The sequence below is a fragment of the Takifugu rubripes genome, chromosome 15, assembly GCF_901000725.2.
Source record: "Takifugu rubripes chromosome 15, fTakRub1.2, whole genome shotgun sequence".
In the NCBI taxonomy this organism is placed as follows: domain Eukaryota; kingdom Metazoa; phylum Chordata; class Actinopteri; order Tetraodontiformes; family Tetraodontidae; genus Takifugu; species Takifugu rubripes.
In genome coordinates, this window is record NC_042299.1 from 5,555,524 (window position 1) to 5,574,755 (window position 19,232).

Here is a 19,232-nt window from a genome sequence, read left to right on the forward strand (position 1 = left end):
AGATTAACGCTAATGCTCTGCAGGGAGGAGGCGGGTGCAAGGGTGCACGTTTCTGTGCACCCTCAGCTTAACAGCCAGAGCTGTTAATGATCCATTCCTCAACGGTGGCGCTCAGATAAAAGACAGTGATCCCAACGTAAAGCAACCAAGTTTTATTGGTTTTGTCTCCTCATAAATACCAAGTGTACAGCATATTATTCTCCTGATGTAACTCACATGACACAGAAATCACACATCAAAAGTACACCTTTGGATTAACCTCTAAAAACAATCAGGTCTGACAACACATGGGAAAACAAAAGAATAATTATCCAAAACAAAGACTTGGGGTCATTTTGTAGTTGAAATCATACATTTGAGTCCAGCTCACAATTTCTCACCTTTTTAAAGGAACCTAAAATCTTACCAGCAATTACTGTGCTTCAGACATCTCTACTCGTGAGAAAGAAACCAAATATCACAAGCAGCAGGAGGACAGATGAACATCAAGCACCAACATTATAAATAAAACAGCTTGGAAGAGAAGAGCGATCAGCATAAATATAAAAGAAAGAAATCACTGATGCACCGAAATAAATAAACAGGATTAAACCAAACTGTAAAATTAAGGCGCATCGCAGAAGACAAAATAATTTCCTCATGATGAAGGAAAATAATGGCAATCAGGAATTCCTGTGTAATAATAATAAAAAAAATAAAAATAAAATAATAATAATAATAATATGGGGGTTCAGTAGTTGGCGGTATGTGTTGATTACTGCAGGACACATTTTTCCTTGTTGCTGTATTTTTGTCTCCTCATCTCCAGACCGCGCTCCAGATGCGCGTCCTCCTCCAGTGCACTGCAAACACAGGAGCTGGCTGTCAGATAGGAACGCTTCCCCTCATGTGAGGAGCTCAGGCCTCCATCCCTGCACGCACTCACCCTCTCTCCTTGGCGTCGATGTCTCGGATGATCTCGTCCCGCTGGTTGACCAGAGAAACCAGTTCTTGGAGGAGCAGCTGCTCCCTCTGCTGCTGGGTGGATGATTTCTGCCAGTCTGAGAGAACCAGGCGTGGTCAAAGAGATGGTTTACTGAGCTTTTTAGCATAATCACTAAATTAGTATTTACGGCTCATTTCCACCGACCTTCTATGGCCATCATGACCCGAAGTTCTCTGTTAAGAAGCTCGAACCTTCTCTCCAGGTCCTGCTCCTCTTGCCTGCAAAGACACTTAAGCGATCAATCAAACAGACTGAGGCGTGTTGATAGTTGGACGCATCAGCGGGGACTAACAGTAACTCCAGGGTGTCCTGACGGCGGATGAGGGCATTCTTCTTGTTCACCAGAGTGAACCACTCCTGGATCAGCCTCTCCTCTTCATCACGGTCATTTCCTGGAGGAAGACATCACAGAAACGATGCCAACTTCATCAGAATCCTGATATCAAAGTAATTTTGTGTCAGAGTTGAGCCTAGTCTCAAATATTGACGAAATAGAGCTGCTCATTATCCAGGATGCTATCGATCTGCTACCTGTGTGGTGCGTTGAACCCCTAAATTGAAGCGATGCAGCAATGTGATGCTAGCAGTGATGCAATGCCAGCTGCGATGCACTCTTACCTGTTTCCATCAGACTTCGCAGTCGCCTCTCCACCACTGCTGCTCTGCTGTCCACGTGCTTCTGCTCCAACTCCAATGCTGCCAACTCACTCAGCACGTACTGGCTGGTGTCCTGCAGACACTGACCACAAACCCAATCACGCACGCAGGCAAACGCCACACGTGCAGCCGAGCATAAGTGGGAAAAAAGTGGTAAAGGGGGAAGATGAAAGAGGGTGAAAGGTCAGAGAGAGGTGAAGGTGGAGAACCTTAAGATGCTCTAAAGGTTGTTAGAAGACATCACTGACCAGTGTTTCTTCTTGTGTTGCAGTTCTGCTCCGCAGCCCTGCGCACAAACACAACATTGGTGACCCTGCAGCATTTCATGACAAAATATTCTGGACGGACCTGCATGATTGGACTCCTCTGAAGCTGAGCTCGTCGTCGCACCTTCATCCTGTGGAGGAGGAAGACGAAAGATGAATACATGGAATTACTATGCAGTCGGCAGAGGAAACGGTGAAGATGGCACCTGAGGTCCAGGTTTGGCGAGTTTGTTGACGCCTCTTGGAGGTGTGGTTATCAAATCATCCCCTGATGGGGGACAAGGAACTATCAGGATTTTAGGGGGTGCTGCTCATCACTCTAAACCAAACGGGAAGTACCTTTGACTGGCCGTTTGGTTCTGGGCGGTGGGATGACCAGCGTGCTGCTTCCTCCTTCCTCCAGACTGACCCCTTCGTTCAGCCTGGCCATGCAGAAAGCGGCAGCATCTTCATCAGAAGGACAGGGGCCACAGCGGGGATGCCCATAGCTGCTCTGGCTGCTGTTGCGCTCAATCTGCAGGACACTCAGCTCCTGGTCAGTGAAGTGAGAGCGGATCTGGCTGATGTAGGTCATGACAATGAGCCGGTCGGGGACGGACAGGAGGACCAGGTCGGATGGCTCCAGCAGGCGAGAGATGCCGAGAGCCTCGAAACCGTCAAAGGCCTGAAAAAAAGAGCAGAAGGAAAATTTCTGTTCTTGTGAGAAAACGCAACTGAGCAAAACTGAAGGTTACTGAAGGAGCGGAGGCTGGTGTCACCTTTTTGTTGTTCAGTTTGATATCGTGGGCTTCCAATGTTTCAAAGTCGCTAAAGAAACAAAAGCAGGAGGGAGATGAGTGAGAACACAGGAGCGATATCAAAGAGGAAGATGGACTGTGGATTGAATTGTACATTTTCTCTGGGTGGAAATGATGCAGGATGGCACAGAAGGCCAGGCCGTTTCTCCAGGAGGTGCTGAAGTTGGTGACCTTCACCCCCGGGTAGCTGTCGGTGATGCCCTGACACCATTCGAGCAGGGACTGGCTGGAGATCACCAGGTCCTGGAGGGGGATGATAGATGAGAACACGCCCACAATGCGCGTGTGTGTGTGTGTGCGCGCGCACCTCCACTGTCTCGTCCTTCCCGTCGACCTCCTCTCTGACCACTGGAACTGGACCAGGGGCGTTCACGTGGGAGCTTTCTTCTTCTGCTAATGTAGGAAGTGGTGATGTCTTCATGTTTGTGCTCGGAGCGCCCTCTGCCGGTGTCCTCGTCTCAGCACGGGGGATGCAGCCTTTCACCCTGAACACAAACACTTTCCTGAGGACTTAAATGCATCAGATAGCTTCTTCAGAGTAGCCACAACATCAAAACCATCAAAAATGGAAGCCAAAACCAGTGATTTGAAGCTGAAGCCTGCCCTCACCAAAACACCAGGGCCCAGTTTACCAGTTTAACCAGTCATCAGGAGCAGCTTTGTGCCCCACCTCACTGTTTTTTCCCGGGTGACTTACTCTTCCAACTTTTGTCCCAGGGGTTTGGACTCCTCAGGCTGGGTCAGCAACATCACCTGCAGCCTATCAAACTGGCGGACACCGGAAGGCTGAGCGTCACAAAGGTCAGGGATGAGGCGCCTCATGCTGCGAGGGCCAGAGACGGGCGGCATCCCACCACTCATGTGATGTAATTTTGCCAATAACAGTCTCTCCTCTTCCTTGAGCCGCTGCTCCAGTAGGGCAGGGGAGGAAAGTTTAGGAGGGGAGATGGAGCGCCCCTGTGTGGTGGCCTGAGCAGCTGCAGCGTCCTGGGGGGAGCCTCCTGGGCTGAGGACAGAAAGCCAGATTTCAGCAGCTGGAGCGGCTCGAGCGCGTTCCAAATCCGCCATGCTGTCGACAGGTTGTCACCGTTGCCGCAGAGACGTTTGAGCCTCAGAAGTGGTGCGAAAGCATGAGTTGCTGCAGGTTAGCGTGACAACACACACCTGTACTAGCACAGATGCGCCTGATGTTAGTGAACATCTTTCCTCTCAGATTTAGTTGGACAAACAGACAAAGCTGATGGTCGCCACGGCAACACCCCCCCTCCCCTTACTTACCCTGCTCCCCCCTCCTGGTGCTGCTCTGCAGGCCCCTCCTCCTCCTCCCTTAGCCATGCTGTGACAGCACCAGTGGTCACACCAGTGTTCACACTGGGCCTCTGATCTGGTCCTTCTGATCCGGAGTCAAGCCCCTTCATGGAACCGTCCGCAGCAACAGAACCAGCCCAAACTGGTTTTCTCTCCCCCACTTCTTTCTTTTCCACCCAGCATCTCTCATCCTCCCTTTTCTGCTGAATTTCTTCCTTCTCCATATTTAAACTCTTTCTTTCCTTTTCATTTTCCCTCCTCATCCTCTCAATTTCTTCCCTCGCTGCCTCAAGTCTCTTCTTCTCCTCCTCTTTTTCCCTCTCCATGTTTCGCCTCTCCTCCTCCAACTTCTTTCGTTCCTCTTCTTTTTCTCTCTTTAGATCTTCCCTTTCTTTTTCCAGTCTTTTTCTGTCCTCCTCTTTTACTCTTGCTACCATCTCTCTCTCTCTTTCTAGTCTATTTTTTTCTTCCTCTCTCTCTCTTTCTTTCCTCTCCAACTCTTCCTTTTGTTTTTGCAGCCTCCTCCTGCCCTCCTCCTTCTCCCTTTCTAATTCTTTTCTCTCTTTTTCAAGTTGTTTCTGCTCCTCTTGCTTTTCATTTTCTCTTCTGTCAATTTCTTTACTCTTCTCTTCCATCCTCTTCATCTCTTCCTCTTTATCTTTCTCCAACTCTCTTCTCAGTTTTTCTATCCTTCTTCTTTCCTCCTCTTTTTCTCTCTCCATCAGTTTTCTCTCCTGCTCCATCTTATTTCTTTCATCCTCTTTTTTCTTTTCTGCCCTCATCAGTTCTTCTCTTTCCCTTTCCAGCTCTTCTCTCAGTTTTTCTATCCTTCTTTCCTCCTCCTTCTCCCTCTCCATTAATTTCCTCTCCTTCTCCAGCATTTTTCTTTCTTCCTCCTTTTCTTTTTTTCTCTTTTCAGTTTCCTTTCTTAGTATATTTCTCTCCTCTTCTTTGGCCATCTCTGTCCTCATCAGCTCTTCCTTTTCTTTTTCCATCCTTCTTCTTTCCTTCTCTATTTCCTTCTCCAGTTCTTGTCTTTCCTTTTGCAGTTTCTTTCTTTCATCCTGTCTTTCCTTCTCCATCATTTCTCTGTCCCTTTTAAGTTTTTCCATTGCCTCTTCTTTTTCTCGTTTCTTTCTCTCAATTTCCATTCTTTCCTCTTTCAAGTGCTTTCTCTCCTTCTCCCTTTCTTTCTCCAGTTCTTCTCTCTCTGTTTCTAACTTTCTTTTCTCCTCCTCTCTTTCTCTCTCTTTCCTCTCCAGCTCTTCTTTCCTTTTTTCCAGTCTTTTTCTCCCTTCCTCTCTTTCTTTCTCCAGTTTTTCTCTCTCTTTTTGCAATTTAAGCATCTCTGTTTGCTTCTCATTTTCTTTTCTCTTTATTTCATTTCTTTCACCTTCTAGTCTTCTTCTCTCCTCCTCCCATTTTCTCTCTTTCCTCTCCAGCTCCTCTTTCCTTTTTTCCAGTCTTTTTATCTCTTCCTCTCTTTCTTTCTTCAGTTCTTCTCTCTCCTTTTCTAACTTTCTTTTCTCATCCTCCCTTTCACTCTCTTTCCTCTTTAACTCTTCTTTCTGGTGTTCCAATCTTTTCCTTTTTTCCTCTATTTCCTTCTCAAGTTTTTCTCTCTCTTTTTCTAACTTTCTTTTCTCACCCCCCCTTTCTCTCTCTTTCCTCTCCAGCTCTTCTTTCTGGTGTTCCAATCTTTTCCTTTCTTCCTCTCTTTCCTTCTCCAGTTCTTCTCTCTCCTTTTGTAATTGTATCTTCTCTGTTACCCTTTCTCTCTCTTTCCTCTCCATTTCTTTTCTCTCCACTTCAAGCCTTTTTCTTTCTTCTTCCTTTTCTCTCCTTATATTTTCTTTCTCAATGTCCAGCCTCATTCTTTCCTCTCTGTTTTCCTTCTCCTTTCTCCTAATTTCTCTTTTCTCTTCTTCTAAACTATTTTTCTCCTCCACTAGTCTTTCTATCTTTTTCTTCTCAATTTCCAGCCTCTTCTCTCCATTTTCAGTCACCTTATGCTGAATTTCTTCTTGCTTCATTTTCTCCTCCTTCCTCTCCAGCTTTTCCCGCTCTTTCATAATCAGCGTGCAGTCATTATCTTTTTGTCTTTCTAAATTTTCTCTCTCTTTCTGCAGATTCTTCTTTTCCTCATCTCTTTCTCTCACTAGATGTTTGCTCTCTTTTTCTAATCTTTTGCTCTCCTTCCACATCTCTCTCTCCATCCATTCTGTTTCTTTTTCTATTTCCTTCCCCTTTGTGGTTTTTCTCTCTATCTTTTCTTTCTCATCTTTAATCATTCTTTTCTCTGCCATCATTTTCTTCACATTTTCCTGTTCTTTGTCCTCATCTTTTTTCTTTCCCTCCATCCTCTTTTCTAATCTCACCCCCTCCCCCTTTGTTTTCTCCCTTTGTTCCCCTCTGTTGTCTTGCTCTTCTGTTATTTCCCTCTTCTCCCCTGTCTGTGGTTCCTTCACTTCCCTCTGCCTGGCTGTGTTTTCTATCTTTTCCTTCTCTTTACCCTCCCTCTCTTTCTCCCGCTCACTAGCGGCCAGTCTCAGCCGCGCTACCAGACTCAGCTCATCGTGTTTCTGTGTTGCTTCTCTCATCTTCTTCATTTTTCCTACTGCTGATGGTGGGATCTCACTGGGGCTGTCTGGACGATGCGAACGTGACTGCTCTTTGGTGCCCATGGCGACAGCTTGTTGTTCAGATATGTTGCTGAAGTAGGTTCCTGTCTCATAACTGAAGAGACAGACAAGAAGTTCAGGAAAACGGACCTTAAAATGACCTCACAGCCAGTCGCTGTCTTCGATTTTGCAGCTGGGTCACAGACTTTGTTTTGGTGCTTGTCCAGAGAACACAGATATTTACTTCTGCCTCACAGAGAACCACTTTACCTAATGCATAATAGAGCAAATCTGCTTGAAATTTACATCATCTTTGGCCATAAAACAGGTAGAACAAGCCTACAGAAATTATTGATTAGATTGCCCAGGCGCCTCTTGGTGCACCTTTAACTTACAATGACCTCACTAGCAGCACCTTGTAAACAAAAAAACAAGACAGCAACTATTTACTCTTCTCATGTGATGAGGGGTCAGATATTGCAGTTATTTGCATTAGCTGCTAGAGGATACCAGCATTGGTGTGTACCAGGCTCGCCTCAGCTTCACAGCCAAGAATGGGACCAACCATAAATCTAATGTACCACATGTGTGACAGCTCAGTTTTATCTACAGGATACCACACTGGACCAAAATTTTTCACAGCATTTAACACTCGTGCACATGACTGTGAGTGCAAAATAGCAGGTATGCCATTCTAAATAGGCCACTCCTAACCATTTGATTTAGCTTTTATGCTGCAGTTCATCTAAGATGCCAGTGATACTTTTACTGCATCTAGAGCTGCTGGTGAAGGTGACTTAATCAACTCTTCAGCAAAACACACACACACACACACACACACGTGCACAATTATAGACATGACACCATGGAAAGAAGCAGTGAAAGCGTTAAAAAAGATTAATTGCAGCCATGGGTCAAGACACGTGCATGCAGGCTTGCAAGCATGCGGCACAACAAGAGCTAAACCATTACTGACTCACCCCCCTGTCACACTACCCTCCTCCTGCAGCTGCCTCCCATCTTTATCCTCAGAGTTCTCGCTGCCTTGCTTGTCCTCCACAGCTGCCCACAGATGTTTTTCTACTTCACACTCTGACTCATGAGCTCCCTCCTGAGGTTCTGTAACTTGTTCTTGTGGACCTGGTTCTGGTTTTGAGGGTAGTCTGGAAGCTTTATTGGAGGTTTCTAATTCCACACCGGGTCCAACTGCTTCTTGGGGCATACTGGGTTGAGTAGGAGCTGGGACAATGTGTGGATGGTGCGAGATGTCTTTCCCCTCTGCATCTTCTTCGCCTGAACTGTAAGAAAGGAGCATAGATGATGTCAACTTACAATTTTTCAATGGCTGACATTAAAATAAGCAGATCATTAGAGAAGCGGCTGCTCAGACTGATAATGCAGAGAAGCAGATGGCCACAGCTCCCTTCATTCATTCTTACCCTCCACATAAAGGTTTTGCAGCCTCGTTGGCAGAGTTTCCCCCCTCATCTTTCCCACTTCTCCCCTCTAGCACTTTCCATATGGGAACCTCTGCATCAGAAAGCCTCTGTGGAGGCGGGGTCACCATCACAACCTCTAATGCAACATAGCCTGAATGGATGTCAGGTGGAGTATCTGTGTCAGATATGTTCTTTTCTGGGACAACAATGTTTGAGACTGAAACTTGCTTCAAGACAGAACGTTTCCCCTGACTGGAATAAGTGGAGAAAAGGAGTAAAAAGTAAAGAAAGGCGAAGAAACTGCAAACACTGAATAATGACACACAAGTTGCACAATTGCATATGTAAATACTATCACATCCCATAATAATCAATAAAATCATACAGAAATCCTAATCAATCACCACAAAAAACAAAATAATCAAGAAAGAACAACACCTCAGCCAATGCAGACTTCATATATTCTGATTGATTGATAATTGACTATAAACATGACAATTGACTGTAAACATTTCCATTCACGTTTAACTCACCATTTCCTGTTAGTGGAGTTTTCACTCAATTTGATTGGCTGATGGTTTATCTCTCTGTGTTGTGATTGGCTGAGAATTGGCTTGGGTGCTGCGATCCCATTGTTGTCCAGAAGAGGGAGATGAGGAGTCTGTTCGGAGCTGGGAGGAGGTGAGTGTGTAAAGCTGGAAGGAAGTGTATGTGTGGAGCTGGGAGGAGGTGAGTGTGTGGAGCTGGAGGGAGATGAGTGTGTGGAGCTGGAGGGAAGTGTATGTGTGGAGCTGGGAGGAGGTGAGTGTGTGGTGCTGGGAGAAGGTGTGTGTGTGGAGCTGGGAGGAGGTGAGTGTGTGGAGCTGGGAGGGGGTGAGTGTGTGGAGCTGGAGGGAGATGAGTGTGTGGAGCTGGAGGGAAGTGTATGTGTGGAGCTGGGAGGAGGTGAGTGTGTGGTGCTGGGAGAAGGTGTGTGTGTGGAGCTGGGAGGAGGTGAGTGTGTGGAGCTGGGAGGAGGTGAGTGTGTGGAGCTGGGAGGAGGTGAGTGTGTGGAGCTGTGAGGAGGTGAGTGTGTGGAGCTTGGAAGAGGTGTCATCATCACCTCCTCTTGTCTCTGTCTCCTCTCCTCATTTTCCCTCTTCATTCCCTCTGTCTCTTCTTTTTTCTTCTCCTCTTCCAACTCTTTCTCCTTTACCCTTTCCTCCTTTTTCCTCTCCTCTTTTTTCACACTATCCATCTCCCTTTGTTGTCTCTCCTTTTCAACGGCCTCTTTCTTTTTCCTCTCTTCTGCTTCTTTAACTCCTTTACCCTCCTCCTGGTTTCTTCTTTCATCTTCTGCTTTCTTTTTCTTTCTCCCTTCCACCTCCCTTGTGTTTTGCTCCTCTACTTTAATTTTCTGCTCTTGTTGTTTTGGCTCCTTGAATAGTTGCTCCTCCATCCATCTCCTTTGCTCCTCCATGACTCTCATCTTCTCTGCTCTTTTCTTGTCTTCCTCTGTCATTTTCTTCAGGAGTCTTTCTCTTTCAAGTCTTCTCTCCTCCTCCTTCATCAGTTTTTCCTTCTCTCCTGCATCCAGAGTTTTCTTTTCCTGTTCCTTTTCCCTCTTGTCTTTCTCCTCCTCTTTTTTCCTCTTCTCCTCATCTTCCCTAAGTCTTTTCTGTTTTTCTCTCTTTTCCTGCAGGAGTCTGTCCTCCTCTTGTTTCCTACGTTCTCTGTCCTTTCTAAACTCCTCCTCCTCCCATAAGAGTCTTTTCTTTTCTTCCTCTAGCAATCTCTTCTTCTCTTTCTCGTGTTTTCTTCTGTCCTCCTGCTCCTGTATCTTTTTCTCTTCCACTTTTTTCCTTTTTTCCTTCTCTTGGTTTGTAAGTCTTTCTTTCTGCCTCTCTTGCTCTGCCTTTTCCACCCCATCATTCTCCTCGGCTGCTCTCTTTATCTGCTCTCCCTCTCCAGAGGCCTTTTCATTGGGTTTCTGTACAAGACTGCAGAACAACAATAATAAAATTCCTTAATCCCAATCTGTGCATTGTTAAAGTGGCACATGAAAAACTCTTTTTGCACTCAGCAATCATGAAACAGTTTAAATTATGCCATAAGGAAGCTTAGTGAACTTGACCTTGAAGGAAAGCAAGAAATTATCTTTGGCCCTTAAAGGCAGAAAACTTTTAAGATGTTTAAGGACATTTAAACATATGGTTAAACCAGACACCTGAATCCTCTTCTTCAGCCATCGAACTCTTAAACAACTTTCTTGACACAATTTTCATTTCATTTACACTTCAGTGGTCATTGTTGCATTTGAGCTAATGAGCTAGCAGCATTCTGCAAGTACAGTAGCTTCTTTTAGGTTAATGAAAGGTTACAACTTCTCACTGAGTTACGGCCAGCTGTGGCTCCAAAACAACACTAAATTCCAACTTTCTTTTCTTGTAAATATAAATACTCACTGCGCGGGACACCTTTTGATAGTGTCTTTTTTAGACTCATCGTCCTCCAGGAATAACCCCCCAGACTTATCCAAGTCAGGCTGAGGCTGCGACAGTGGTGGCCTTTGTGCTTTAATGGTGCTCATATGACTTCCTGTCTCATTGGTCGGCTTTTTCAAATCATTATCCAGCTGCTCATAGGGCTGTTTGGGAGTGATAAAAGCAGCCACGACAGAAGCAGAAGGCTGCTGAGGCATGATGCTCTCGCTGCAGGAGAAAGGCCATGGAGGGGGCGGAGCTATTATCAGCTCTGAGCATGACTTTATACTGCTGAGGACACAAATGTTGGAGGTTCAATACAATACAGGATCAATATAAGTATGGTCGAGATTTTAGGTTAGGCCATGCGGGAGGTTCTTAGAAAAACACATGCAGCTGTTAGCAGCTCCAGCATAAACATGACTCTGAATAGGAATAAAGAGGATCTATGGATGGATGGATGGATGGATGGATGGATGGATGGATGGATGGATGGATGATGGGTGGATGATGGGTGGGTGATTGCATGTATGGATGAATGGATGATGGATGGATGATGGCTGGATTATGGATGGGTGGATGATGTGCCGTACTCGTGAGGCCAGTCAAGCTTCAGCAGCTTCACTCATCCAGTGAAACCTTGTCCACGCTCCTAGAAACACCTCAGCTGATCCACACATACACAAACTGCAGAAAAGCTCAAATATCTCCATGGGTAACACAACCATCCAGGACATGCTCTGTATCTGCTCTTATCATCCCAAGCAAACTGTATATTGTATTTATGCACTTTTGCATTCTAAATAACATATCTCACCTTGACTGGGCTCTGCATTGTGTAATGGACATCTTTGAATCCTGGGCTGGACAGACGGGCTGCTTGGACTCTCTGACGTCAGCCAGGTTACTCTGCTGCATGTCCTCCCCGTGGCTCCAGGGGCTGCCTTTGCCTGCCGGTGGGAGCAGAACTGTTAAACCTCAACTATTGAAGACTTTTAAATGAGCAGGCACCTAAATGAATTGGTTATATATGATAATTTATCAATAAGCTGCAAATAAACACCACTCGAGCAGCAATACCTGAAGGGTCAGAGAGAGCAGGGAGAGGAAGGGTAGCAGAATGAGGGGGTGAGGAGCGATTAAAAGATTTGGAAAGGATAGGAGTCACGGGATCACAGAGAGAATCAAGATCTGGACTGCTGAGGAGAGGGACCGGGGGGACGTCGGAATCAGGCCACGGCCTCAGAACACCTGGGGAAGGGACAGTGGAAGCTGAAAACATGAGACCTCTCATGATGAGATTCACAAAGACAGAAATGAGACTTTACCTGACTCAGAAACACAGGGCTGAGGTTTGGGGAGAGGAGGCCCTGAGGCCGGGGGAGATGGGGAGCACGGGTGGCCAGCGGATTTGACAATCTGGGGCCTGAACATGTGAGAGTGGCCTGTCGGGAAGGGAGAATGGAATGCAGAGAAAGTAGAGAATAGAGAAAAATTGAAAAGATTCAGAGACGCACCAGAGATGGATGCGAGGCCTGCCGCAGCCTCCGGGGGGCGCCGTTGTTGTAGAACAGAAACTAATGAGAGGAAACAACGTGAGGGTCGAGAAATGAAGACAAATGGAAACAGGGAAAAGAGGAACATCAGCTAAGAAACTGTATTGAAAGTGTTGAATTTTTATTTAATTTATTGCTTCATTGAACTGCTGTCCTTTGTTGTGCAGTGAAGAGCCCCGATGACCCTGCAATCAGTCAGATCAGTGGACATGGACCTAAGATCATTAGGTGGACAAATATCACGTCAGTGTGACGTGCTTCAAGTCATCAATCAATCAATCAATCTTTATTTATATAGCGTCTTTTACAATCAAAATTGTTTCAAGACACTTTCCAGAATCCCAGGGCCTAACCCCAGACAAGCAACAGTGGCAAGGAAAAACTCCCCTTTAACAGGAAGAAACCTTGAGCAGGACCAGGCTCATGTAGGGGGACCCTCCTGCTGATGGCCGGCTGGGTAGAAAGAGAGGAGAAGGGGGAGGACAGGTAGAGGATAGAATAGGTAGGAGAGGAGAGGAGAGGAGAGGAGAGGAGAGGAGAGGAGAGGAGAGGAGAGGAGAGGAGAGGAGAGGAGAGGAGAGAAAACCATGACCCAGTGGGGTGACAGAGGCCTGTCAGGTGATCATGTTTCTGGACTCCGGCAGTCTTGGCCTATAGCAGCATGACTAAGATGTTAACCTAATGATTAGACGACCCCCTAAGTATGATAATTTATCTGTCTATAATAGTAACTGAAACTACAGAATTAGTAACAATAAGCTTTTTCAAAGAGGTAGGTTTTAAGTTTGATCTTAAAAGTAGAGATGGAGTCAGCCTCCCGTACCTGGACAGGGAGCTGGTACCATAGCAGGGGGGCCTGGTAGCTTGCTCGGCCCCCCATTCTACTCCTAGAAACTCTGGGAACCACAAGTAGACCAGCATTCTGAGAGCGGAGCGGTCTATTGGGCTGGTAAGTTATCACTAGCTCCTCCAGGTAGGATGGAGCTAGACTGCAGGTCTTTAACTCCTTCAAATGTAGTTTGGATACACACTCTCCTTCCGTCATGCTAATCTTTCTTCTGAACTCTTTCAGAGCTAAAATACAATTGTGGTTTTGCAGTTTTGCACTGTGTTTCAACTGTGGCCCCCAGAGTGTCATCTAGAGTATTTGGCCTGTGTGTGTGACTTATGTGGAAAATAATAAATGAAGGGCACCAGTTAGTGGAATGCATGCAGCAGGCCTGTTAGTCAGTCGGCCCAGCGGTACCTTTTCCTGAGGCAGACTGAAAGATTCTGGGAAGAGGGGGAGGCTGGGAGAGGGTCCAGGTGACAGGAGTGTGAGCAGATGAAGGCTGAGAAGATGGGATGGGCTTTGGAGGAGAGGAGGATTTGAGGGGAAGGACAGATGGAGTCTCAGGGGTCAGTGATGTGGACAGAATGAGGGATGTCTGGGGAGTCATGGAGGACGATGAAATGGTATGACCGGATGAGGACACTTCAGGAATGGACATGTTTGCTGAGGAACCTGATGCTGGAGAAGGTCGTGTTGAAGCAAGAGGTAAAATAGTCCCGCATTCAGGCAATGTGGGATGATGAAGGGATGAAGAGCTCTCTTGTATAGGTGTGACCAGGAGGGATTTAGGGGATGGCGAGACCTCAGGGAAAGCACTCTGGTTTTCAGGTGCTGTCACTGGGGGAGCTGCAGAATTAAATGGGTTGGAAAGTAGAAGTTGGTTGGTCAGAGGGTTGTGTTTTGACCTGGGAGAGGGCTGAGGGGAGGATGGGAGGGAGTGTTGGAACTCTGGCTGGACCTGGGTGGTGGTGGGGGCGAAAGGGTGTCGGGCATGGCGGGGTGAGGGACAAGGAGCCACGGGAAGTGGGGGGTGGCAGAGGACAGCAGGACTGGGAGGACCCCACTGAGAGGCTGGATGGACAGATGGAGGGTTGGATGGAAGTGGATTTTGCCAGAGGGAGAAATGATAAAAAACAGGGTTGTGAATAATGAAAACACAGATGAAACGATGCTCACAAAGAAACCGTCATGCAAGTCTGAAGTCACATGGCCTGTTGAGTGGACGTCACCTCAGAAAAAGCTTTACAAAAATGAGGGAATTCTGGCACCACTAAATATGCAGTTTGTTTTCTTGGTCTAACATGGTCTAACTAACTAACATGGTCTAACCATCTCCATGGAAACATGGAGATGGTAAACTATGAGTCTACTGCACAGCATAGCGTCATTCTCACCATCTTTAATCTCCATATTCGGATGTACCGGTATGTGGGACAAATGACGGTGAACAAAGGCCGATGAACAAAGGCCAAGGCTGAGGGTACCTGAGGCCGGGAACGAGGGTCCAGCAGTGTTTAACTTGTCAGGTGGTGGGGGGGGCGGGGCGATTTGGGCGAGTGAGAGTGTGAGGAACTACAGCAGAAGCCAGGACACAGCAGCAGAGGAAGGAGGATTGGAAAGGAAAGAAGGTCATAGTTGAAGAGCTGTCAGCAGAAGATCAGACAGAAGGAGCTGCATTTGCCTGCTTACCTGTCGCAGTGACGGACTTCTTGTTCTCGTCTTCGTCACTCTCGTTAAAGTCGTCCAGATTGCCGATATCTGCCGGTTTGACGCTCATCAAACTGGCCAGGCTCTGCATGTCTTCATCGCTGTTGGATGAACATCATTATCACCAGCATCACTATCAGCCTATAACATGATAATGTGGCTCTGAAACGTGTCACTCACGTGGCCTTCCCCTCACGGATAAAGACACAGGACAAGGACAGCTTGAGGGTGGCCTCCACCACTTTAACCGACAGCGGTTTCAGCGTCAGCGTCAGGTCGATCTGGGTGGGTGTGGGACTGGCAAAGCGCTTCAGGTTGATGTCAGCTGAGGCCAGAACCTTACGGTGACCCTTGTTTTCCTTGGTTGGGACAGAAGTCCATTAGGAGATAGCAGAGAATGATGAGAGTTCTGCTTGGTGCATTTAGAAAATGATTCATTTGGGTTAATATTCATGTGAACAACCTGTAAGACTGTAAGAGATACTTACACCCTCGATGACAAAAGTCCACTCTTTGTCCTCAAACTCATCAGCATTGGCCTCCTGGATATATATAACGACGATATAAATAACCATATACATACATACGTGTGTGTGTGAGAGTGAGTATGTGTGTGTTTGTGTGTATGTGTTTTTCTTCTGAAACAGGCAGAAAGAGGACAACTGAGACCATGTTGCTGTCTCGGTTGGGGATCTGAAGTGTCATACACAGACAAAGACACTGAGTTACTGTGTAATGAAGTCATGGCAAATCATTGATCCCTCTATGTGTTTGGGTGGATTCTGCTTGTTGCTACCTTGAAGAGTGTGACAGAGATGTCGATGTTCTCTGGGACGGGCCAAACCACCATCCCCCTGTATGGGTTCTTGATTCCAGGCTGCCAACTGTGCAGCTGCACAACAAACAACCCAGTGAGACGTGCGCACATCAGTGTGTGTCACACTTGTCTGTGGTTTTTATGCGTCTACCTTGGAGCTCATGCGCCTGTTCCTCCTTGTCCATACCACCCTCAGCTTGTCTGGTTGCCTGTAGGAGCACATAAACACAGGTCAACATGCTGAGCAGCAAATGTAGAAGAAACGCCATCGTGAAGAAACCTTAAGTCCAAACAAAGTGGTTATTATGTGAGTGACCAAGAGATGTCTGATGATTCTGCTGCTGAGTAATGAAGGGCTATAGTCAAACCAAATATGGCTTCTGTTTGTGTGTATGTTTGTGTGTGTGTGTGTGTGTGTGTGTGTGTGTGTGTGTTATCACCACACTGGCATTAGGTGAGCTCTGGTTTTGCTGCACTGGGTGTGTAAGTATACATCTGTATAAGTTTCCTTTGTGTTTTTTATTACTCCTGCAGAACAGGAAGTGAAAGTGGAAGTTACATGGTCATGTGACCTCAATGCGAGGTGTTCCTTATGACAGGAAGAAGTGAAGCTACGAGAAGCCTTCAAAACAAAATGGGGTCAGCAGAGCAGTGTGTGTGTGTGCATGTGTGTGTGTGTGTGTAGGGGGCCAGGGGGCTAAAAGAAGGTAAGGAGGAGTCCGACAGGATCGGAGGATCACAAAGTTTCTTATGTTTCATCCTTTAACAGACCATAGTTTTGCTTCAAAGTTGCCAAAGGAAACAAAACCTTGCAAACAGCAACACAACTGAAGTTGTTGCAGTTTGCTGGTATGGAAACAGCTGAGTCATTTGTGTCAGTTCCTGCCGGCCACGATACACAAGGAGCCTATCTGCTCAATGATATTATCTTCTTCTGCTACTGCTGCCATCAGAGAAAGGCTCCATGGATTTCCTGCTGTCAAAAGCAGAGCCACAGATATATTCCTGTTGCTTCAGTTTCTCTCGGCTGCCCGTTAAATTTAGAATAATTTTTAAAACCCTTCTTTTGACCTACAAGGTCCTCAGAGGCCTAGCTCCATCCTACCTGGAGGAGCTAGTGACACCTTACCAGCCCAATAGACTGCTCCACTCTCAGAATGCTGGTCTACTTGTGGTTCCCAGAGTCTCTAGGAGTAGAATGGGGGGCCGAGCATTTAGCTATCAGGCCCCCCTGCTATGGAACCAGCTCCCTGTCCAGGTACTGGAGGCTGATCCATCGCTACTTTTAAGATTAGGCTTAAAACCTACCTCTTTGAAAAAGCTTATTGTTAATAATTCTGTAGTTCCAGTTACTATTATAGACAGACAAATTATCATACTTAGGGGGTCATCTAATCATTAGGTTAACATCGTTTAATCATTAGGTTAACATCTTAGTCATGCTGCTATAGGCCAAGACTGCCGGAGTCCAGAAACATGATCACCTGACAGGCCTCTGTCACCCCACTGGGTCATGGTTTTCTCTCCTCTCCTCTCCTCTCCTCTCCTCTCCTCTCCTCTCCTCTCCTCTCCTCTCCTCTCCTCTCCTCTCCTCTCCTACCTATTCTATCCTCTACCTGTCCTCCCCCGTCTCCTCTCTTTCTACCCAGCCGGCCATCAGCAGGAGGGTCCCCCTACATGAGCCTGGTCCTGCTCAGGTTTCTTCCTGTTAAAGGGGAGTTTTTCCTTGCCACTGTTGCTTGTCTGGGGTTAGGCCCTGGGATTCTGGAAAGCGCCTTGAAACAATTTTGATTGTAAAAGACGCTATATAAATAAAGATTGATTTGATTTGATTCTTCAGAACTAGCAAAGAACCGATTCTTTGATGAGTATCGTGCTCTCTCCCATGAATTTTACACTTGTTTGACAGTCTAACTGGTGCTGAACTGGAACTGGAAGCAGCAGTAACAGCTGTGTTTTATTGGTTTGAGCAGACATTTGAACACTATTGAGAGAAGTGATAAATTGACCTATGTCCTCAGCAAGAGTATAAACTATGAAGTAAATCAACCCAATTATTGAACTAAAAGATGCAACATTGTAAAAAAATGTACCCTTGACAACAGCAAGATGGAGTCTGATCTAATATTTCCCATCCAGGAACATCAGAATCAACCCCAGAATGAAGTCACTCCGCTTTGACTGTACAAACAGCTTTGGCCCACATCCTAAGGTCCCTTTGTTGCTGCAGAAGAGTCAGAATCAAATATCCAAATGTGTCAACTAAATATAGAGTAGTAACAAGTGTGGGTCTGAATCGCTGGCACAAACATGTGACTTGTGAGCATGAGAGTCCAAAAGGGTTTATTTACTGCTGCTGATGTGTGATGACAGCATTTGCTCTCATTAGGGGGAATCACTGGAGAAGCACACAAACACGCAGAGCGACACCGTTAGGCCTTTTCTGCACTTCCTGCTCTTCTCTCACCTCAACACTTCATCGAGCGTGCCCTGATGAGGAGGAATCAGTGTGTCTTATCTCCACTTGACACAATTAGTCCATATGTACAGATAAGGAGGCAAACAGTCTCTGGGGATAGAGTGTACTGCTCTAGGAGTGATCTATATGATTAAAGTTTGGTTATATAACATGTCCAAACTTCACATTTTGAGTCATTACTTCAGTATGGGGTCAGAGTTGATCCCCCATCCTAATGGTTTTCCTAATGATCTGTAGACTTCAATGCACACATTTTTGCTAATAAGAGGAGGAGGGGAAGAGAAATAATGGCCTAAATTAGCGTACAATTACTAATTAGCACAATAATGATGTGTCAAGTATCACCGTTTGTCAGATGTTTGGGGATTTTATCACTCAGTAGCTCCGTTAATTAACAAAGTAAAGTAAATGTTATAAGTAAACGTTTAAAGCTCAAAGGAAATATAAAATCGATACATATTTGTAAAAAAAAAAAAAAAAAAAAAGTCAAGTTATCGTTAAAGTAAACTAGCACGTTTTTCTTTCTCAGCAGAAAGAGGCTTCCGTAGCGGAGCCGGGATTCGAACTCTCGACCACATGTTGCTGACCTCATCACCATTCACAAAGAAAGACTACATGACCCGTGGTTATGGTACAGATAAGTGATGGATTTTGGGGTGCACTCACCACTTCTTGCTACACTCCAGCGTCAGTTCCTGGTAGGAGGCAACAAACTGGAACTTTGACGCCTTTTTACCGACTCGCTGAAGTCTTTTCCAAACCGACGTCATGACACATAAAATAGTAATTAAAAGTGAGAATTGGCACTTCCCCCACTTGTAGATGTCGGTTAAAGCTTCTTTGAACTGTCTTCCCTGCTGATAGACCCTTTCACGCAGTTCTCATTCGCAATCATCCATCCTGTCGCAGTTCCGAACACGGTCGACAGCTAAAGAAGGGGCTGCCAAAGGCTCGAGAAGGGCTGCCAAAGGCTCGAGAAGAAACTTCTGACAGTGTACCCGCAGCGGCTGGAGACTTCTGTCTCCGTCAGGACGCCGAAGTCGAGTCCTGGCTGGAATCCAGGGCGGCTGCCTGCTGACTTCACCCTCCTTACCCGCCCTTGGCGTCCAAGTCTGACAGGATATGCAAACGTGTGACCTGGTGATGCAGCATGCAAAGAAACTTGGCTCTATCTGAAGCTTCGGAAAGCAGCGACACCTGCAGACTTTGACCCTGGCTGTCTGTGTCAGGGCTATTTTATCTGATAAATCCTCTATCAGCTGCTGTGCCTGTGAACCGTTTAAACTGCGTTTATGACATAAATGCA

At 46.2% G+C, this 19,232-nt stretch overlaps 1 protein-coding gene across 1 annotated transcript; it reads right to left on the reverse strand.

Annotated features, from left to right (window-relative positions):
- Positions 1-137: 137 nt before the first annotated feature.
- On the reverse strand, positions 138-19,054 carry ehbp1l1b (EH domain binding protein 1-like 1b). Its single transcript, XM_029848672.1, has 25 exons — positions 18,593-19,054; positions 15,599-15,656; positions 15,427-15,522; positions 15,119-15,172; positions 14,811-14,989; positions 14,613-14,731; positions 12,053-12,112; positions 11,864-11,980; positions 11,616-11,786; positions 11,353-11,485; positions 4,951-6,749; positions 3,984-4,437; positions 3,403-3,711; positions 3,013-3,190; positions 2,800-2,948; positions 2,667-2,715; positions 2,248-2,572; positions 2,115-2,194; positions 1,991-2,039; positions 1,891-1,928; positions 1,604-1,724; positions 1,278-1,377; positions 1,130-1,203; positions 926-1,040; positions 138-842 (listed from the first exon to the last, which is right to left on the reverse strand). Exons 1-25 carry the CDS (start codon positions 18,694-18,696, stop codon positions 755-757), a joined length of 5,019 nt encoding a protein of 1,672 aa, XP_029704532.1. The 5' UTR covers positions 18,697-19,054; the 3' UTR covers positions 138-754.
- Positions 19,055-19,232: the final 178 nt, after the last annotated feature.

Coding starts and splice junctions, on each gene's coding strand:
- ehbp1l1b (XM_029848672.1), bottom strand. CDS start 18,696: ATGACGTCGGTTTGGAAAAGACTTCAGCGAGTCGGTAAAAAGGCGTCA. Junction 2,573..2,666: donor TCAAACTGAACAACAAAAAG/GTGACACCAGCC, acceptor TCTTTTTTTCAG/GCCTTTGACGGTTTCGAGGC. Junction 2,040..2,114: donor TCGCCAAACCTGGACCTCAG/GTGCCATCTTCA, acceptor CCTCCTCCACAG/GATGAAGGTGCGACGACGAG.